The sequence below is a fragment of the Carcharodon carcharias genome, chromosome 4 (genome assembly GCF_017639515.1).
Source record: "Carcharodon carcharias isolate sCarCar2 chromosome 4, sCarCar2.pri, whole genome shotgun sequence".
Taxonomy (NCBI): Eukaryota; Metazoa; Chordata; class Chondrichthyes; order Lamniformes; family Lamnidae; genus Carcharodon; species Carcharodon carcharias.
In genome coordinates this window covers 155,684,288-155,701,011 of record NC_054470.1, presented here as the reverse complement: position 1 = coordinate 155,701,011, position 16,724 = coordinate 155,684,288, and the positions used below count along the sequence as shown (strand labels likewise).

The following is a 16,724-nucleotide window of genomic DNA, read 5'->3' as shown; positions in this document are numbered from 1 at the left end:
TATGCCACTATCAGCACCCTTTTTAGCCCTTGCCACTACTATTAACATTCCCTTCGTCCCTTTGTTCATGACATCTTTGTCAATCTCTCCTTTGCCCCCACCTATCGCTGACCTTCTATCCAGCCTCACCTACTCTACCCCCTGGAACAATATAAATTGCATTGCATTTCTACTTTTCTTTAGCTAAGAAGAAGGGTCATACCAACTCGAAACATTAACTCTGTTTCTCTCTGCACAGATGCTGTCAGACCTGCTGAGGTTTTCCAGCATTTTCTGTTTTTATTTCAGATTTCCAACATCCGCAGTATTTTCCTTTCATCTAACTAGCTGGATTGCCTTGTCTAGAAGAGATTATCTTTAGCTTATAGGAGGTCAGAGAGTGAATCATCTGCAACACACGCCATGATTCTGTTTCATTATTCACACCCTTCTGCCTTCATGTGGAGATCCTATATGAAGGAATCAATAGGTTCCCCGGGCAGTTGGACTATCTTATCAAATTTAGCTCTTTCCAATATTTTGTTGGAGCTCAAGTTGAAATAAACATCAAAGGATTTTAAAACTTCTGCAAATTTGGTGGGTGACTCATCAATATCCTGTTGTGCAATGATGTAATCTGCAACTGGCCCTATTGAGTAAAGAAGTGTTTTCACATGTTCCACTTCTGGTTTTTTTATTTAAACCTGACGCAATGCTGTATCTTAAAAATCTTTTCCTCCAGAGACTTCAATTTAGTGACTGGTCTGGGCCTTGGATGAGTTCCAGTGGAGTTGGATGTGTGGAATTGTGACCCTTGTTGAAGATTTTAAAAGTGTGGATACAGCTTCAAGAGTTTACAGGCTTCTAATATGGCGTCGCCGTTCACTGTAGAACATTGGATTTCCCACGCTTGCCAGTTTTGGCAGTTTTCACAAAGTGGTGGCAATGCACATCAGGAAGAAGAATTTTCAGCAATGGCTGAGTGGGTCGGTGATCTTGCTGACTTGATTTAATCAGAGATTTAGCATTGCAAGCAGCGACAAGTTCAAATGAACCAAAGGTTCGCTGTTGAAGGACTGGGATGGTCATGAGATTCCCAAGAGTTGAGCAAGTTAATTATTAATTTGTTTTTTTCTGTTCAACTCGGAGGCAATGTTTTGAGACTCAGAGTTGGGGAATCAGGATTAGTGAGGGTTTCGTTCGAATGGCGCTTCTGACTACATTAGTATAAGGGGTTCTCAGGACTGTCTGCAGCCTGGAGATGAAAAGGATTCAGCTCACCTTCACAGGTTATGAACTCTGAGTGCTGAAGCTGGGCTTCCAAGAAACATTGTGTACAGTTTTCTGCCGCAGTAAAACTTCTACCCTTAGCTTCCAAGCTCTTCTCTCTGGAATTTTTACTAGTGAATTTTCTTAGCGTCAATAGCTTCTGTTGGGAGCTTCTTTCAGTTCACAGTCCATTGAAGATGTTCTTTTTATTAGTCTTTCAGCATTTCTATGTGGATGAGGGTTTTTTAATCCAGAGCTGCCACCATGTCCAGATGGTGTTGCTTGCAGAGCGTGTCTGTTAAAGACTTTGTAGCCTTCTGTATGTTAACAGCATGTCTTTATTAACTACTTGTAACTATATACAAATATACAGTAAAGGGTACAGGCATAGAGTTATCTCCGTCCTAGCTCTTAACACGTCTCTGGCCAACACCACACTGACCCTAGGTCTAGGCCTTGTGCCTTCTTACATCACTGTGTGGGCGGTACTCAGTCCCACATTAATCAGACGTGTGCCAGACCCTTATATTACAGAGAGTGACCTGGAAAGTGAATCTGTGGCTGAAACTCAGCCCTGGTTCCTATCGAATTGTGGAGCAGGCATGAGGGACCGTATGGTCTTCTCCTGCTCTTATTTTTTATGTTAACCTGCAAAAGCTCTCAAGCAGGTTTTTGTAATCTTGGTGTGATTGTGTCTGTGATGTTAATCTTTATCCTGTAAAGTGCTTTACATCACTCCTCCTGTTTCCATACCTTCAATAATATTTTTTATTGTAATACAATATTGAAAAAGTCATTTAATTGTAGTGTGCTCCATTTATCACTTTATGGCCAAGTAAATGATCTGATATATTTATTGAAAATTGCAAAACGGAATCTTTACATTTTTACATTAAAAGGTCCAGATTGTTTTTCTTCATTGTAACTCTGAGTTCACACAGCCGCTGCTTTCCATTATCAATGGTCGTCTTGTCTGTGTCGTTTACATATTTCATAAAGGAAAATAAGTTTCATAAACATAATAATCAAAATACTTGCATATGTTATACAACATAAGGGGTAGACACTGAATGGATTACAGATAAATGGATGACCATTTATCAGTTTTGTCTGATTTTCATATGGACCAGACAGAAAACATGTGTTTTAAGGTCATCAGGGAAATGTTTGCCACATTAATGGAGACATTCCTCATTGATTGAGTTATCTGTTTACAGATCTCTCAAAATATGTCTGATATTTACTTGCTGAATATTTGAATAATCTTAATACAGAGACAGTTTTCTGCAACTTGGTGACCTGATATCCATATTATTAATGACAGAAACAAACAGAACATTGAATTATAAAATAGAAAAAAAATGAATATTTCTCAAGGCAACATTTCTTCATATAGATTTATAGTAGGTTTTTATAAGGTTCGAAACAACTGCTGTGTCCAGGGATTTTTTCTTTGCCAGTTACTTCACTTTTCCACATCTTTGTTCATTTTGTTGCATTTGCAGCGCCCTGAGTTCTCATGAAGTTTCTTCTCTACTTCAGTCTTTCTCTGACTTATCAGTGGTTTCTCAATAGCTACTTTCAAAGGAGATTTTGGAGACAAAGACAAAGTAGGCCCAAGCAAACCCATCCAAAGAGTTTCTTTCCATGCAGGCTTCCCTTGGCTCCCTATAATAGATCTGCTTTTCTTTTTTTTAATGTATTAACATCTCTTCACCAGAAACAGCAAAGCAGAGTTCTGCAATCCTACAAACAACAGATCCCATCAAAGCTAAAATAGCTGGAAAAACTCAGTAGGTCTGACAGCATCTGCGGAGAGGAATACAGTTAACATTTTAAATCCGCATGACTCTTCATCAGAACTAAGGAAATATAGAAATGAGGTGAAATATAAGCAGATTTAAGAGGGGGTGGGAGAGGTAGAGCTGGACAAAGGGCCAGTGATAGGTGGAGGCAAAGTAGAGATTGCCAAAGATGTCTTAGACAAAAGGACAAAGGGGTGTTGACGGTGGTGATATTAGCTCAGGAATGTGCTAATGGTGACATTAAGGATAGAAAGCAGGACGAGCAAGTGACAGACAGCCCTAGTGGGCGTGGGGTGGAAGGGATTGAAATAGGCTAAAAGGTGGAGATAAAACAAAGGATGGAAATAAATTTAAAAATAATGGAAATGGGTGGGAAAAGAAAAATACCTCACACCTTCCTCTCCCTCCCAGAACCATGATAGGGGTCCCCCATGTCCACACTTATCACCCCACCAACCTCCGCATTCAAAGGATCATCCTCCGCCATTTCCACCAACTCCAGCATGATGTCACCACCAAACACATCTTCCCTTCACCCTCCCAGCATCATTCTGCAGGGATTGTTCCCTCTGGGACACCCTTGTCCACTCCTTCATCACCCCCTACACCTCAACCCCTTCCCATGGCACCTTCCCATGCAACCGCAGAAGATGCAACACCTGCCCATTTACTTCCCTCCTCCTCACTGTCCAAGGGCCCAAACACTCCTTTCAAGTGAAGCAGCATTTCACTTGCACTTCCCTCAATTTAGTCTACTGCATTCGCTGCTCCCAATGCGGTCTCCTCTACATTGGAGAGACCAAACACAGACTGGGTGACCGCTTTGCGGAACAACTTCGGTCTGTCCAAAAGCATGACCCAGACCTCCCTGTCGCTTGCCACTTCAGCACTCCACCCTGTTGTCACGCTCACATGTCCGTCCTTGGCTTGCTGCAATGTTCCAGTGAAGCTCAATGCAAACTGGAAGAACAGCACCTCATCTTCCGACTAGGCACTTTACAGCCTTCCGGACTGAATATTGAGTTCAACAACTTCAGATCATGAACTCTCTCCTCCATCCCCAACCCCTTTCCAATCCCTCTTTTTCCAATAATTTATAATTTTTTTAATATAAATTTTTCTTTTCCCACCCATTTCCATTATTTTTACATTTATTTCCATCCTTTGTTTTATCTCCACCTTTTAGCCTATTTCAATCCCTTCCACACCACCCCCACTAGGGCTGTTTGTCACTTGCTCGTCCTGCTTTCTATCTTTAATGTCACCATTAGCACATTCCATAGATAATATCACCACCGTCAACACCCCTTTGTCCTTTTGTCTATGACATCTTTGACAATCTCTTCTTTGCCTCCAACTATCACTGGCCCTCTATCCAGTTCTACTTGTCCCACCCCCCTCAACCAGCTTACATTTCACCTTAATTCTATACTTCCTTAGTTCTGATGAAGAGTCATATGGACTCGAAATGTTAACTGTATTCCTCTCCGTAGATACTGTCAGACCTGCTGAGTTTTTCCAGCTATTTTTGTTCCTGTTTCAGATTTCCAGCACCTGCAGTATTTTGCTTTTATCCCATCAAAGCTATGTAGCCCTATCACATGCAGTCATGAACGATGGTGGACAGTTTCATAACTAACAGGAAAAGGAGGCTCCATGCACACTATCATGATGGCAAGACCCAACACGTGAATCTAAAAGTCAGTGCTGAAGCACTTGCTTCTGTCTTCAGCCAAAAGTGCTGATTGGATGATACATCTTGGCCTCCTCCTAAGGTTCACACAATCACAGAAGTCAGCTTTCAACCAGTTGATTCACTCCATGTGATATCAGGAAATTCTGAGTGCACTGAATACTGCAAAGGTAGAAGCCAAAACAACAGCCTGCTGTAGAGCTGATGACTTATGCTCCAGAACCATCCATGCCTCTAGCCTAGCTGATCCTTTTCATCATCTGTAAGGTGGAACACAGGAGTGTGATGGAATACTTTCCACTTGCTTAGATCAGCGAAGCTCCTACAATACTCAAGAAACTCAACACCATCCAGGACAAAGGAGCCCTCTTAACTGGCACCCCACCTACTACCTGAAACATTTGTTCCCTCTGCAACTGGTGCACAGTGACAGCAGACCACTGCAAGAACACACCAAGGCTTCTTCAAATGTACCTCCCAAACCCACGACCTCTACGGTTTAAGAGAATAAATGCTGCAGGTGCATGGGAACACCACCACCTGCAAGTTCCCCTTCAAATCACTCACCATCCTGACTTGGAAATATATCACCATTCCTTCATTATTGCTGGGTCAAAATCCTGGAACTTCCTCCTAACAGGACTGTGGATCTACCTACACCACACAGATTGCAACAGTCCAAGAAGGCCACACACTACCATCTTCTCAAGAGCAATTAGATACCGGCAATAAATGCGAACATACGAATTAGGAGCAGGAGTAGGCCACTTGGTCCATCGAGCCTGCTCCGCCATTCAATAAAATCATGGCTGATCTTACTGTAACCTCAACTGCACATTCCCGCCTACCCCCGATAACCTTTCACCCCTTTGCTTATCAAGAATCTTGAATGCTACCTTTGTCAGCGATTCTCATATCCCATGAACAAATAGTTTGAAAAAATCAGTCCATCACACACTTTAATCATATTATCTAACAGAACCTCCATGGGTCAGTCTGTAATAGAGAATTCAGACTATCTTTATTGACTCACTTTGACTATGTTTTGTGTGCTGCATAGCTTTAAGAACAAAATACTTGCCATTTACACAAGTTACCTCCTAATTTAAATACTCGAGTAGCATGAAAACAGCACTCTTACAGCTGGGTCCTGGATAATTTTATTTCACTAAACCAAAGGAATTCAGAATGTTTCAGATATGCATTCAAAATGATGCACATCTGGCATTTGGATCTGTTATTTTCTATGCTATAGAGACAACTCATCGTGAAACAAGCATAATATACTCCATAATGACAAAATAGCTCATGAGGATATTGACTTACTGCACTATATTATGTGCTATAAAAAAGTTACTTCTCTTTGCAAATTTATGGTTAGCAATGTAATAAAGCATTGAATAGAGAGATGTATGGTAATAAAGTTAGAGTGAGGGAACAATAACAATGAACATGTTTGAGTCACATATTGTAGTTTGATAAATTCAGCAGAGCTAAGGTTCTGTAGTTTCCTCACTTGCTACAGGAAAGATTTCATCATATGAAGGTGGCGGAATGCTATCGGGAACTTCGTCAACTGTTAACGTGGCATCTAATTCATCTTGGTTTTCCTCTGTCCTGTGAAGATATATTACGATATTACACAAATAAATGCAAAAATATGTAAATAATTGTAAGGTTTCACTTTATACTAATTTCTCAGTATAGATCGAATTGAGTTAAGAACCTTAGATATTGGAAGGAGATTATTGAGGTCAAAAACATAGGAATAATTAATACTAGCACATCTTCTGCGTGTTTGGTCATGATATTCTGCTTTATATCAATGCGAATGTTTGTACCATGTAGAAGTTGACACCAGGACAATTGATTAACTGTGAATACGTCATATTCCAATTTTGTTAAATAGTACGCTAGTATTTTTGCTGGTATTTTGGAGGATTAAATTCCGTGGGTTGGATTTTATGGCATCCTGCCAGCATGTTTGAAAGTGGGGTCCCGTAAAGTACAGTGCATGTCCTTCCCACACCCCCTCCCAACCTGTCTCCCATTTGTACTGTGGGTGGGTTGGGGGGGGGTGGGGGGGGGGGTGGTGGTGGGGGGTCGGCGGGGGGAGTTTTCAGACAAGCCACCCGCCCTTGGCCTACTGACACTGTTAAGTGGCCTCATTCTGTCTCTGCTCCTATTTTACTCATGGCAGGGGAGGCCCAGGCCAGGGTAGCCTGGCAGCATTTACTGGTGTAAGGCAAGAAGTGGGGACGGCGGGGGGGCATCTACCCAAGATCATACCCCTGCTTTAACCTTCCACAGCACTCTCAAACTTGCAACGCCCCTCCCCCCCACCCCCCGACCTCCCACACCACCACCCCACCTCCCCAACCTCCCCCCACCCCCCTAACCTCCCCCCACCCCACCAACCAACACCCCGCACCCCCCGCACCCCCGCCATACCCCACACCCCATCCCCATATCCTTATTTCCCTCACCTTCCTTACTGGGGCCTGCCAACTAGGCCCTGCCAATGCTCTGGACTTACCTTGAAGTCCGGCTCCATAACATCCACTTGTTCAAGGGCTGCCTCAACAGTGGCCAATGCACAAACCTGGTGCTACTACAGAACTGCTGGTCAATCAGACCGACTGGCAATTAGGTATGGGCAATAAATGCTGCCTTTGTCAGTGATGCTCGTATCCCATGAACAAATAGTTTTAAAAAATCAGTTCATCACATAGCTTGACCATAATATCTAACAAAACCTCCATGGGTCGCTCTGTAACAGAGAATTCAGACTATCTTTATTGACTCATTTTGACTATGTTTTGTGTGCGACGTAACTTTATGAACAAAATACTTGCCAATTATATAAGTTACCTGCTAGTTTAGATTATCTGCTAACTGCTGACTTTTTAGTCGGGGGGGTGGTGGGTTGGGTGGGGGCGGCTGGGCAGGGGGGTGGGGTGGTACTGCGGTGGTGATGGGTGGGGAATATGGCCCTCCATTGAGCACTAACTTGTAAATCCTTACAACATACGCCAATGACAGGCACTAAGAGTGGGAGAGAGTCCTGGTCAGCCATGTGATGGAAAGAAATTGGAGCCTCTACCATCACTATCCATAGCTCCAGGCTACAACATGCATGTAGAAGTGTAAGCTGCCACAGCAAGACAGATGCCTTGAGGGGGCCGGTTACCTCAGTTGGCTGGGTGGCTGGTGTGGGTCAGATTGGGGCAACACGGTTCAATGCCCATTCTGCTGGGGTGGATTCAGGACCTGCCTCCTTGCCCTACCCATAGTGGAGGTTGTAGCACCAAGGGTAGGACCTGCCTTTGGGCAGAGAACTCAAAAGAAGAAATTGCCTTTCAAAAATGTGTCAGATGGGAGTTTGTCTTCTCTACAAGCTATCAATCAAAGTTAGTGCCCTTAGTTGCACTCCTAATCTTTGAAGACTCTCACACTTCTTGCTTCTCTTTTCACAGATGCTGCCTGACCTGCTGAGTATTTCCAGCATATTTCAGATTTCCAGCATCCATGTATTTTACATTTGTTTCTTAACTAAGCCCCCTTTTGGATAAATGGAACACAATAACACCTGGTTTCTTATGCATTGGAAAGAGTGATTTTCTCATTATGGCATGCAGTGTCCTTTTTCAATTGATTCTTGGAACCTGAGTGTTGCTGTCATTTGTCTGCCTGGAATCGCTGTCTGGCTGTCATTTATTGCCCATTCCTATTTGCCCTGAGAGGATGGTGATATGCTGCTGTCTTGAATTACAGTGGTTTGATACAACTCTGTGCCTCTTCAGAAGGAGCAATGTGGGACTGGAGTCACCTTTAAATTAGAACAGGTAAGCAGAGCAGATTTCCTTCCATAAAGGACAGTAGTAAACCACTTTGGCTTTTACAACAATTTGATAGCTTCATGGACACTTTTTTACTGATACCAGCTTTTTACTTCCAGATTTTTTTCACCAGAATTCTCAAAATGCTATGATGGGTTTTGAAATGCATTCTCAGGATTGTTAGTCCAGGCCTGTGGATTGCTACTCCAGTAACAGTTTGAGATTATGCATAATGAGTCTTCCATTCAATAGCTAATCAGCAATATGGCTGCGACTAATTTTAAGCTGCTGATTTTTATTATATCAAAAAAGTTCTGCTTTGAGAGTTATCACAAAATAAACTTATTCTCATGTTAGAAAATTCACTTTAGGAATTACAGGCAAAATCTAATTTGCTATGTTGGCAGACTGGTTAGAATCTAGAATCTGCCCAGAATTTACAAAGTCATTGCTCTGGGTAAAACATGCCACTCAAACCCAAAGATTTCCAGAGGGACAAGTAAAAATTTATTTAATTAATGTATCTAAAACACATAAAAATCAATGAGTCGATTTAAATCGTGCTTTTGTGAAATACATAGTTTTTGATTTTAATTTGTTTAAAACCTTATTTTGGACTTTAGAAATGTCTCTTCCTAAGGGAAAAATGACAGATGATATTTTTCCAAAAAAAGAGCAATTTGATTTGATTGGCTCAGCAATAAACAACAAAATGTTTGTGCTTAGATAAGGTTTTGTGATTGTAAATATTTAGTAGTTCATGTTTATGCTATATATTTTCAATGTTAACCTAAAAATTTGACACAATAACATGGCACAAGAAGACTCATAGACATTAAATGTATGCTATATGCAAGGTTTTAAATATAGATTCTCAAGAGAATGCAGAATTTATCCCATGATTAGCAAAGAAAGGATATCTCAATTGCCAGAGACATGCATTACATTGGTGACGCTCGCATGAATGATACTGCACTTATTGAAATAAAATCTGCAAATATGATTGTCAAAAAAGAAAAATATTTTCACCTTCTTGAACACCATGTTCAGTAATATCTCACATAATACAGAAAAATATATTGAGTTATCTTTTCTCCTTATCTGTCCAGCTCAATATCTGCAAACTAATTGGTGCATATGTTAGATGAGTACACCATTGACATAAGGTAATAAAAGCCATTATACTTCCTCTACAGTTGAAAAACCAATAACATGGTAGTCAAGTAAGATGCCTTAATATTATCTGTTATATCTTCAAAGCTTTCTGATGACATGATAAAAACTGGAATTGCTTTCATGACATTTCTATACCAGGGTTGAAGCTAGTGGTATGTGAGCCTCGGAAAGTAGTCCTGGGTTCAGAAGTAAATAAAGCATCACAAATAAACTGTTGACAATAAGCACTACATGCTATAAAAATAACCAGCTCAACTAATCTCAGTAGTTTAAAAGGAATTTTGAAACAATTTTGCTCTGTGTGTCATGTTGGTTTGCTTTCAGCATTAGTTCATGCAATTTCAGAGGCTTCTATAGGAGGTGAAATGTAAGCAATGATGAATAGGACCTACCTGATTATTTCGTTCTCTGGTCCTTGGTAAGGTGGGCAATTTTCATCTCCAGTAAAAGCTGTGCTATCCAGAGGGTAGATGGTATAGTACTGAGGAGGGCATGGTGTTGTCCCTGTAGCACCATTAGGTGGGCTAGTGCTTTGGGAGTTGTTCAGTGATGGCAAGCAGGTCGTGTTCATGGCAATGCCATCCTGGGCAGGAGATGTATATGGAGGAGGAATATACTGTACAACAGTAGCTCCATGGAAAGTTATAGGTTGATTAATCCCAGTAAAAACAAATGATTGTCCACAGGGAGTCTGCTCAGTCTCCAATGTACTTTCACTAATTTGCTTGCAAGTTTTACAAGTTAACATTCGGAACTTGCAAACAGCAATCAGAACAAAAGTGACTCCCACAGAAAGTAGAATGGGTCCAAGTAACTGTGTCCATTCTAAATCACTTGTACCATAATATTTAATCCAACCCATTATTGTGAAAGTTATGCCCACTAGAACCAAAAAGACACCAGAGAATAACAAGGTGGCCCCAGCCTTGTCACCATCTGACACCTGGACTCCCGGGGCTCTAGGCTGACAGGGAGTCACAGAAAATACATTAACAGGGAAATCATCCACGCTGCTGCTGCGCTGCTCCATTGCTCAGTCAGTGCCGTATGACAGTTCCATGGAAGAAGAGGGGATCGCTAAGTCAGTTGAAGCAGTATATAGCATTTAAAGTTCAGTCTTGTTACAAAAAAGCACTTTGGTGCAAGTTAATAATTGATACCAGAATATTAAAATTCTTGGAAGTTGCAGAACTGGATTGTGTCTTCTTTGCATTTTCCATTTTGATGAGTAAAGCATTTAATGAGGCATTAAATCTAAAAGATCTAGTCCAGTATGACCTTTCACTTTGTATACCTGTAGGGAAGACTTACTGCCCACAAACTCTCACAACTGTACGTAAATCCACAATATAGCCCCTTGTGTTTTGAAGATCCTAGTTCAACTTTCTATTACGTTGCTGGTTTTGTAGGCGCATTACACATCCAGCCCATCACAGATACCTGGAACAACAACTGGAGTCAGCTGTTATCCTTCACAAACATTACAGTTCAATAGAGATTTTATTTCCTTTAACTGTTACTTTAAGTTATCATTGATTGTCAAATAATAGCTAGTATTTACCACAGCCTAAGTAGCAATATTATACATATAATTGTTGTCAAGCCACTATCATTTTCCACATTCTTGCATAAGTTGTCACCTAATAGAATGTAACATATAATAATGTGAATTAAACTGAAAAATACCAATTTGAGCTTTGTTAACATGATTGTCTTACTGTGCATTGGGAGTAATTATAGGTAAATAGCTTATGAAATCAGATTAGAGCAGAAACCATGCTTCAACAGGCAAGAGCTTTAGGTTGTTTATAATAAATTGTTCTAAACAAAACCAAGAGAACATTTATTGTTCTTTGAAATCAAATTATTTGCAAATAGTGTTTTTTGAAAGGCCCAGAAATTAACCATTTTAATACTGAGGAAAGCAAAAATTATAAATGAATTGCATGGGTGTAAGTAGCTTAGAATGAAAGTGTCGAAAGAATGGGACAAGATGGTAATATGCCACCAAAAACAAAACCGCCTGCTAATAAAAGAAAATGAACTCCATTTAATAACTCCCTCAGTACTGCACTGCAACATCAGGCTGAATTAGCTACTCATGTGATGCTTCCACAACTTTCTGACTTGGGGGCAAGAGCACTCACAACTGAACCTAGTTGATGCTACTAATCAGGAGCTATATACATGTTGCAGCAGGAGTGGAATGGGAGTGTTTGTGAAGAAAAGAATTTCTGGAGATAATTAATTCTCAAATGGAATCATATTCATATAAATAAATAAAATAGGCGATGAGAGCTGCTGTTCCCTGGGATTTATTCTGGGGCCCAGATTTATACTAACGTAGGTAAATTTGCACGGCTTCACTTCTGATTTAGAGCCTCACAAGATAGCAGTATGGGTCACAGAATCAGCCTTAACTGCTGCCTAAACTCCCATTCCGTGAGGCTCCACACCATGGTGTCCATGAAGAGGAAAGGAATTTGCAGTCAGGTGACAAATGGATTTTGCTTTGGCACTTGTTAGATGGACACTGCTGAAACTCATTGGGGTGTGGAATATATAATGCAGTGTTTATGGCACTCAACAAGCAACCTAGAGGTGCAATTTCAGAGTCCTGCATTTAATAAATCTGGCGATTTGAGGCCTAGGGGCAGAAAGATACAGTAACCATGACAGCTGCCTGACTTGCAAAAACCCAACTGTGTCAATAATCTCCAGCATGGAAGGAAACTTCTATTATAACAGTTTATCTGAAAAAACAGCACTCCTGACAGTGCAGCACAGAAGCATCAGCCTATATGCTGCACGCAACATGGAGTGCAGTTTGCACCCATGCCCTTCTGACTCAGAGAAGGGGGGGGCTACCATTGAGCCAAAACTGACAGTTAAATTGTGGAATATATATGTGTGGATTTAGATTAAATTATAACCATGTTTCCTGAGGCAGAGAATCATTTCTTGTTGTTTATTAACACACTTGTTTGAATATAATCTCTCACTGTGAATCGTGTAAATAAGTAGCTTAAAATTTTTGCCAACTTTCATGCAAAGTCCTTAAAATCCGATGATCCGTGTCCAAAAATTAAAAAGGAATTTGGAGAGTTGCCCCAAAGGTTTAATAGTTAAAAACATAGCCTGGAGAGATTATGAGCCAGGTTTAATCCCTGGTTTTTTGCTGAATGAGCAAATTTCAGTTTGTAAAGGGGCATTGGGTTAAAATGTCAAGATCATTGCACAGAAATCCCACCCTTGGAAAGTGTAGATGTCAGAAACAAAAAAAAGAAAAATCTCATCTATAGCTCTTCAGAAAAACGGCATCAAATTGGTTTTTGGCAGTAGTGTAAAATGAGCAATAAAGAATTGGAGACCTGATTTCAAGCTGCCTGATTTTTTTCATCAATGTAGGATGTACAACCGGCTCCCGACAATGTACAACATCACCCTCTCTGCCCCCCCAACCTTCCTGCACATGAATTGGAAGCTCAGGCAATGAGACAGCCTTTCAGTGTGTCCGAGCCCTGCTTACTCCTGTCTCACCCGGTAGCAGCTCAACTGGTGCCGGTGGCGGCTGTATAAATGCAGAGGAGCTGCGGGGCCGGCTCAATGATGTGGTGGGGGCAGGGGAGGGAAGTATCTGAAGCCGTTGTCAGCTGGTGGGGTTGGAGGCGCAGACGCCATTTCTAAGCGGCACTTGGACATACAGACTTGAAACATTAACTCTGTTTCTCTCCCCGCGGAAGCTGTCAGACCTGCTGAGTTTTTCCAGCATTTTCTGTTTTTATTATACCCAGACGTACTGTACCTGTATGCAATGACTACAAGGCAGCAGCTTAGCTGTTGCAGAAGCTGACAGGAATCCAACTCCTGAACAAACCTCCAAATTCAGCCCCAAGCACATCAGGCAGACCTCCAGACTCAGCTTTGTTTGTCCTGGTCTGTGTCTGGCAGAAGGGGGGGGGTGTCCACGTGGCACATGATCAGAGCAGACAAAGCCTGCAGGAGAAAAATGGCACATTATGCCGGAGAATGGGCAAAGATGGGTGGGGGGATACCCAACATTAGGGCACTGACACCTGCAGAGGAGGAGGCAGTGGAACTGGCTGGAGAGCAGGCAGCAAAGCCAGAGTGCAGCGAAAAGAGAGTGATGAGGCCTTAAGTCAGGTGTTGGCCACTCAGCAGACCGGAGATCTGCATTATGGAGGAATGGGGAGAAGGATGGTGAATAACATGAACCTAATTCTTTGTCTTCTCCAGTGCAGGTCTTCGCATTCCAGAGAGCCGGCCTGCTGTATTGTCTGTGACCCTGCATTTGATCTCTGAGGAGGAGAGAGTCGAAGGTGCACCATCGCACCTTTCCCCCATGTCCTCCAACAGCACAAGTACCTTGGTGGTTATGCAGTCAAGTTTAGAATCAAGATCAAAATCCAGCGAGCTCATCACAGACATGCTGGATCAGCTGATGGAGGCTGTAACAGCCAAGGGACCTAACAGTCAGCAGACTGTCTGAGGCTATGCCCATGCTGAGTCCCAGGCTGTTGCCTGCCTCTGGTCACGCCACATGAAATCTTCTGGAGGCACAACGACATAAGGCTTTGTTTGGGTTTCGCAAGTGCAGGCTGGATGAGTATAATCTATACTCTATATAAAAACAAAAAAACTGCGGATGCTGGAAATCCAAAACAAAAACAGAATTACCTGGAAAAACTCAGCAGGTCTGGCAGCATCGGCGGAGAAGAAAAGAGTTGACGTTTCGAGTCCTCATGACCCTTCGACAGAACTTGAGTTCGAGTCCAGGAAAGAGCTGAAATATAAGCTGGTTTAAGGTGTGTGTGTGGGGGGCGGAGAGATAGAGAGACAGAGAGGTGGAGGGGGTTGGTGTGGTTGTAGCGACAAACAAGCAGTGATAGAAGCAGATCATCAAAAGATGTCAACAACAATAGTACAATAGAACACATAGGTGTTAAAGTTAAAGTTGGTGATATTATCTAAACGAATGTGCTAATTAAGAATGGATGGTAGGGCACTCAAGGTATAGCTCTAGTGGGTTTTTTTTTTATTTTATATAATGGAAATAGGTGGGAAAAGGAAAATCTTTATAATTTATTGGGAAAAAAAAGAAGAAGGGGGAAACAGAAAGGGGGTGGGGATGGGGGAGGGGACTCACGACCTAAAGTTGTTGAATTCAATATTCAGTCCGGAAGGCTGTAAAGTCCCTAGTCGGAAGATGAGGTGTTGTTCCTCCAGTTTGCGTTGGGCTTCACTGGAACAATGCAGCAAGCCAAGGACAGACATGTGGGCAAGAGAGCAGGGTGGAGTGTTAAAATGGCAAGCGACAGGGAGGTTTGGGTCATTCTTGCGGACAGACCGCAGGTGTTCTGCAAAGCGGTCGCCCAGTTTACGTTTGGTCTCTCCAATGTAGAGGAGACCACATTGGGAGCAACGAATGCAGTAGACTAAGTTGGGGGAAATGCAAGTGAAATGCTGCTTCACTTGAAAGGAGTGTTTGGGTCCTTGGACGGTGAGGAGAGAGGAAGTGAAGGGGCAGGTGTTGCATCTTTTGCGTGGGCAAGGGGTTGTGCCATAGGAGGGGGTTGAGGAGTAGGGGGTGATGGAGGAGTGGACCAGGGTGTCCCGGAGGGAGCGATCCCTACGGAATGCCGATAAGGGGGGTGAAGGGAAGATGTGTTTAGTAGTGGCATCATGCTGGAGTTGGCGGAAATGGCGGAGGATGATCCCCTACCGCTTCCTCTTCACCATGGACGTCCAATCCCTCTACACCTCCATCCCCCACCAGGATGGTCTGAGGGCCCTTAGCTTCTTCCTCGAACAGAGGCCCGAACAATCCCCATCCACCACTACTCTCCTCCGTCTGGCTGAACTTGTTCTCACGCTGAACAATTTCTCCTTCAACTCCTCTCACTTCCTCCAAATAAAAGGTGTGGCTATGGGTACCCGCATGGGCCCCAGCTATGCCTGTCTCTTTATGGGGTATGTGGAACATTCCTTGTTGCAGTCCTACTCCGGCCCCCTTCCACAACTCTTTCTCCGGTACATCGATGATTACTTTGGTGCTGCTTCATGCTCTCGTCAGGACTTGGAAAAATTTATTAATTTTGCTTCCAATCTCCACCCCTCCATCATTTTCACGTGGTCCATCTCTGACACTTCCCTTCCCTTCCTTGACCTCTCTGTCTCAATCTCTGGTGATAGACTGTCCACCAATATCCATTACAAACCCACCGACACCCACAGCTATCTCGACTACAGCTCCTCACACCCCACTTCCTGTAAGGACTCCATCCCATTCTCTCAGTTCCTTCGCCTCCGTCGCATCTGTTCCGATGATGCTACATTCAAAAACAGTTCCTCTGACATGTCCTCCTTCTTCCTTAACCGAGGTTTTCCACCCACGGTCGTTGACAGGGCCCTCAACCGTGTCCGGCCCATCTCCCGCGCATCCGCCCTCACTCCTTCTCCTCCCTCCCAGAAACATGATAGGGTCCCCCTTGTCCTCACTTATCACCCCACCAGCCTCCGCATTCAAAGGATCATCCTCCGCCATTTCCGCCAACTCCAGCATGATGCCACTACCAAACACATCTTCCCTTCACCCCCCTTATCGGCATTCCGTAGGGATCGCTCCCTCCGGGACACCCTGGTCCACTCCTCCATCACCCCCTACTCCTCAACCCCCTCCTATGGCACAACCCCTTGCCCACGCAAAAGATGCAACACCTGCCCCTTCACTTCCTCTCTCCTCACCGTCCAAGGACCCAAACACTCCTTTCAAGTGAAGCAGCATTTCACTTGCATTTCCCCCAACTTAGTCTACTGCATTCGTTGCTCCCAATGTGGTCTCCTCTACATTGGAGAGACCAAACGTAAACTGGGCGACCGCTTTGCAGAACACCTGCGGTCTGTCCGCAAGAATGACCCAAACCTCCCTGTCGCTTGCCATTT

At 43.0% G+C, this 16,724-nt stretch overlaps 1 protein-coding gene across 1 annotated transcript; it reads right to left on the bottom strand.

Annotated features, from left to right (window-relative positions):
- Positions 1 to 449: 449 nt before the first annotated feature.
- On the bottom strand, positions 450 to 10,791 carry tmem174 (transmembrane protein 174). Its single transcript, XM_041185345.1, has 3 exons — positions 10,154 to 10,791; positions 6,263 to 6,363; positions 450 to 628 (listed from the first exon to the last, which is right to left on the bottom strand). The coding sequence occupies exons 1-3, from the start codon at positions 10,789 to 10,791 to the stop codon at positions 450 to 452; spliced, it is 918 nt and encodes a 305-aa protein (XP_041041279.1).
- Positions 10,792 to 16,724: the final 5,933 nt, after the last annotated feature.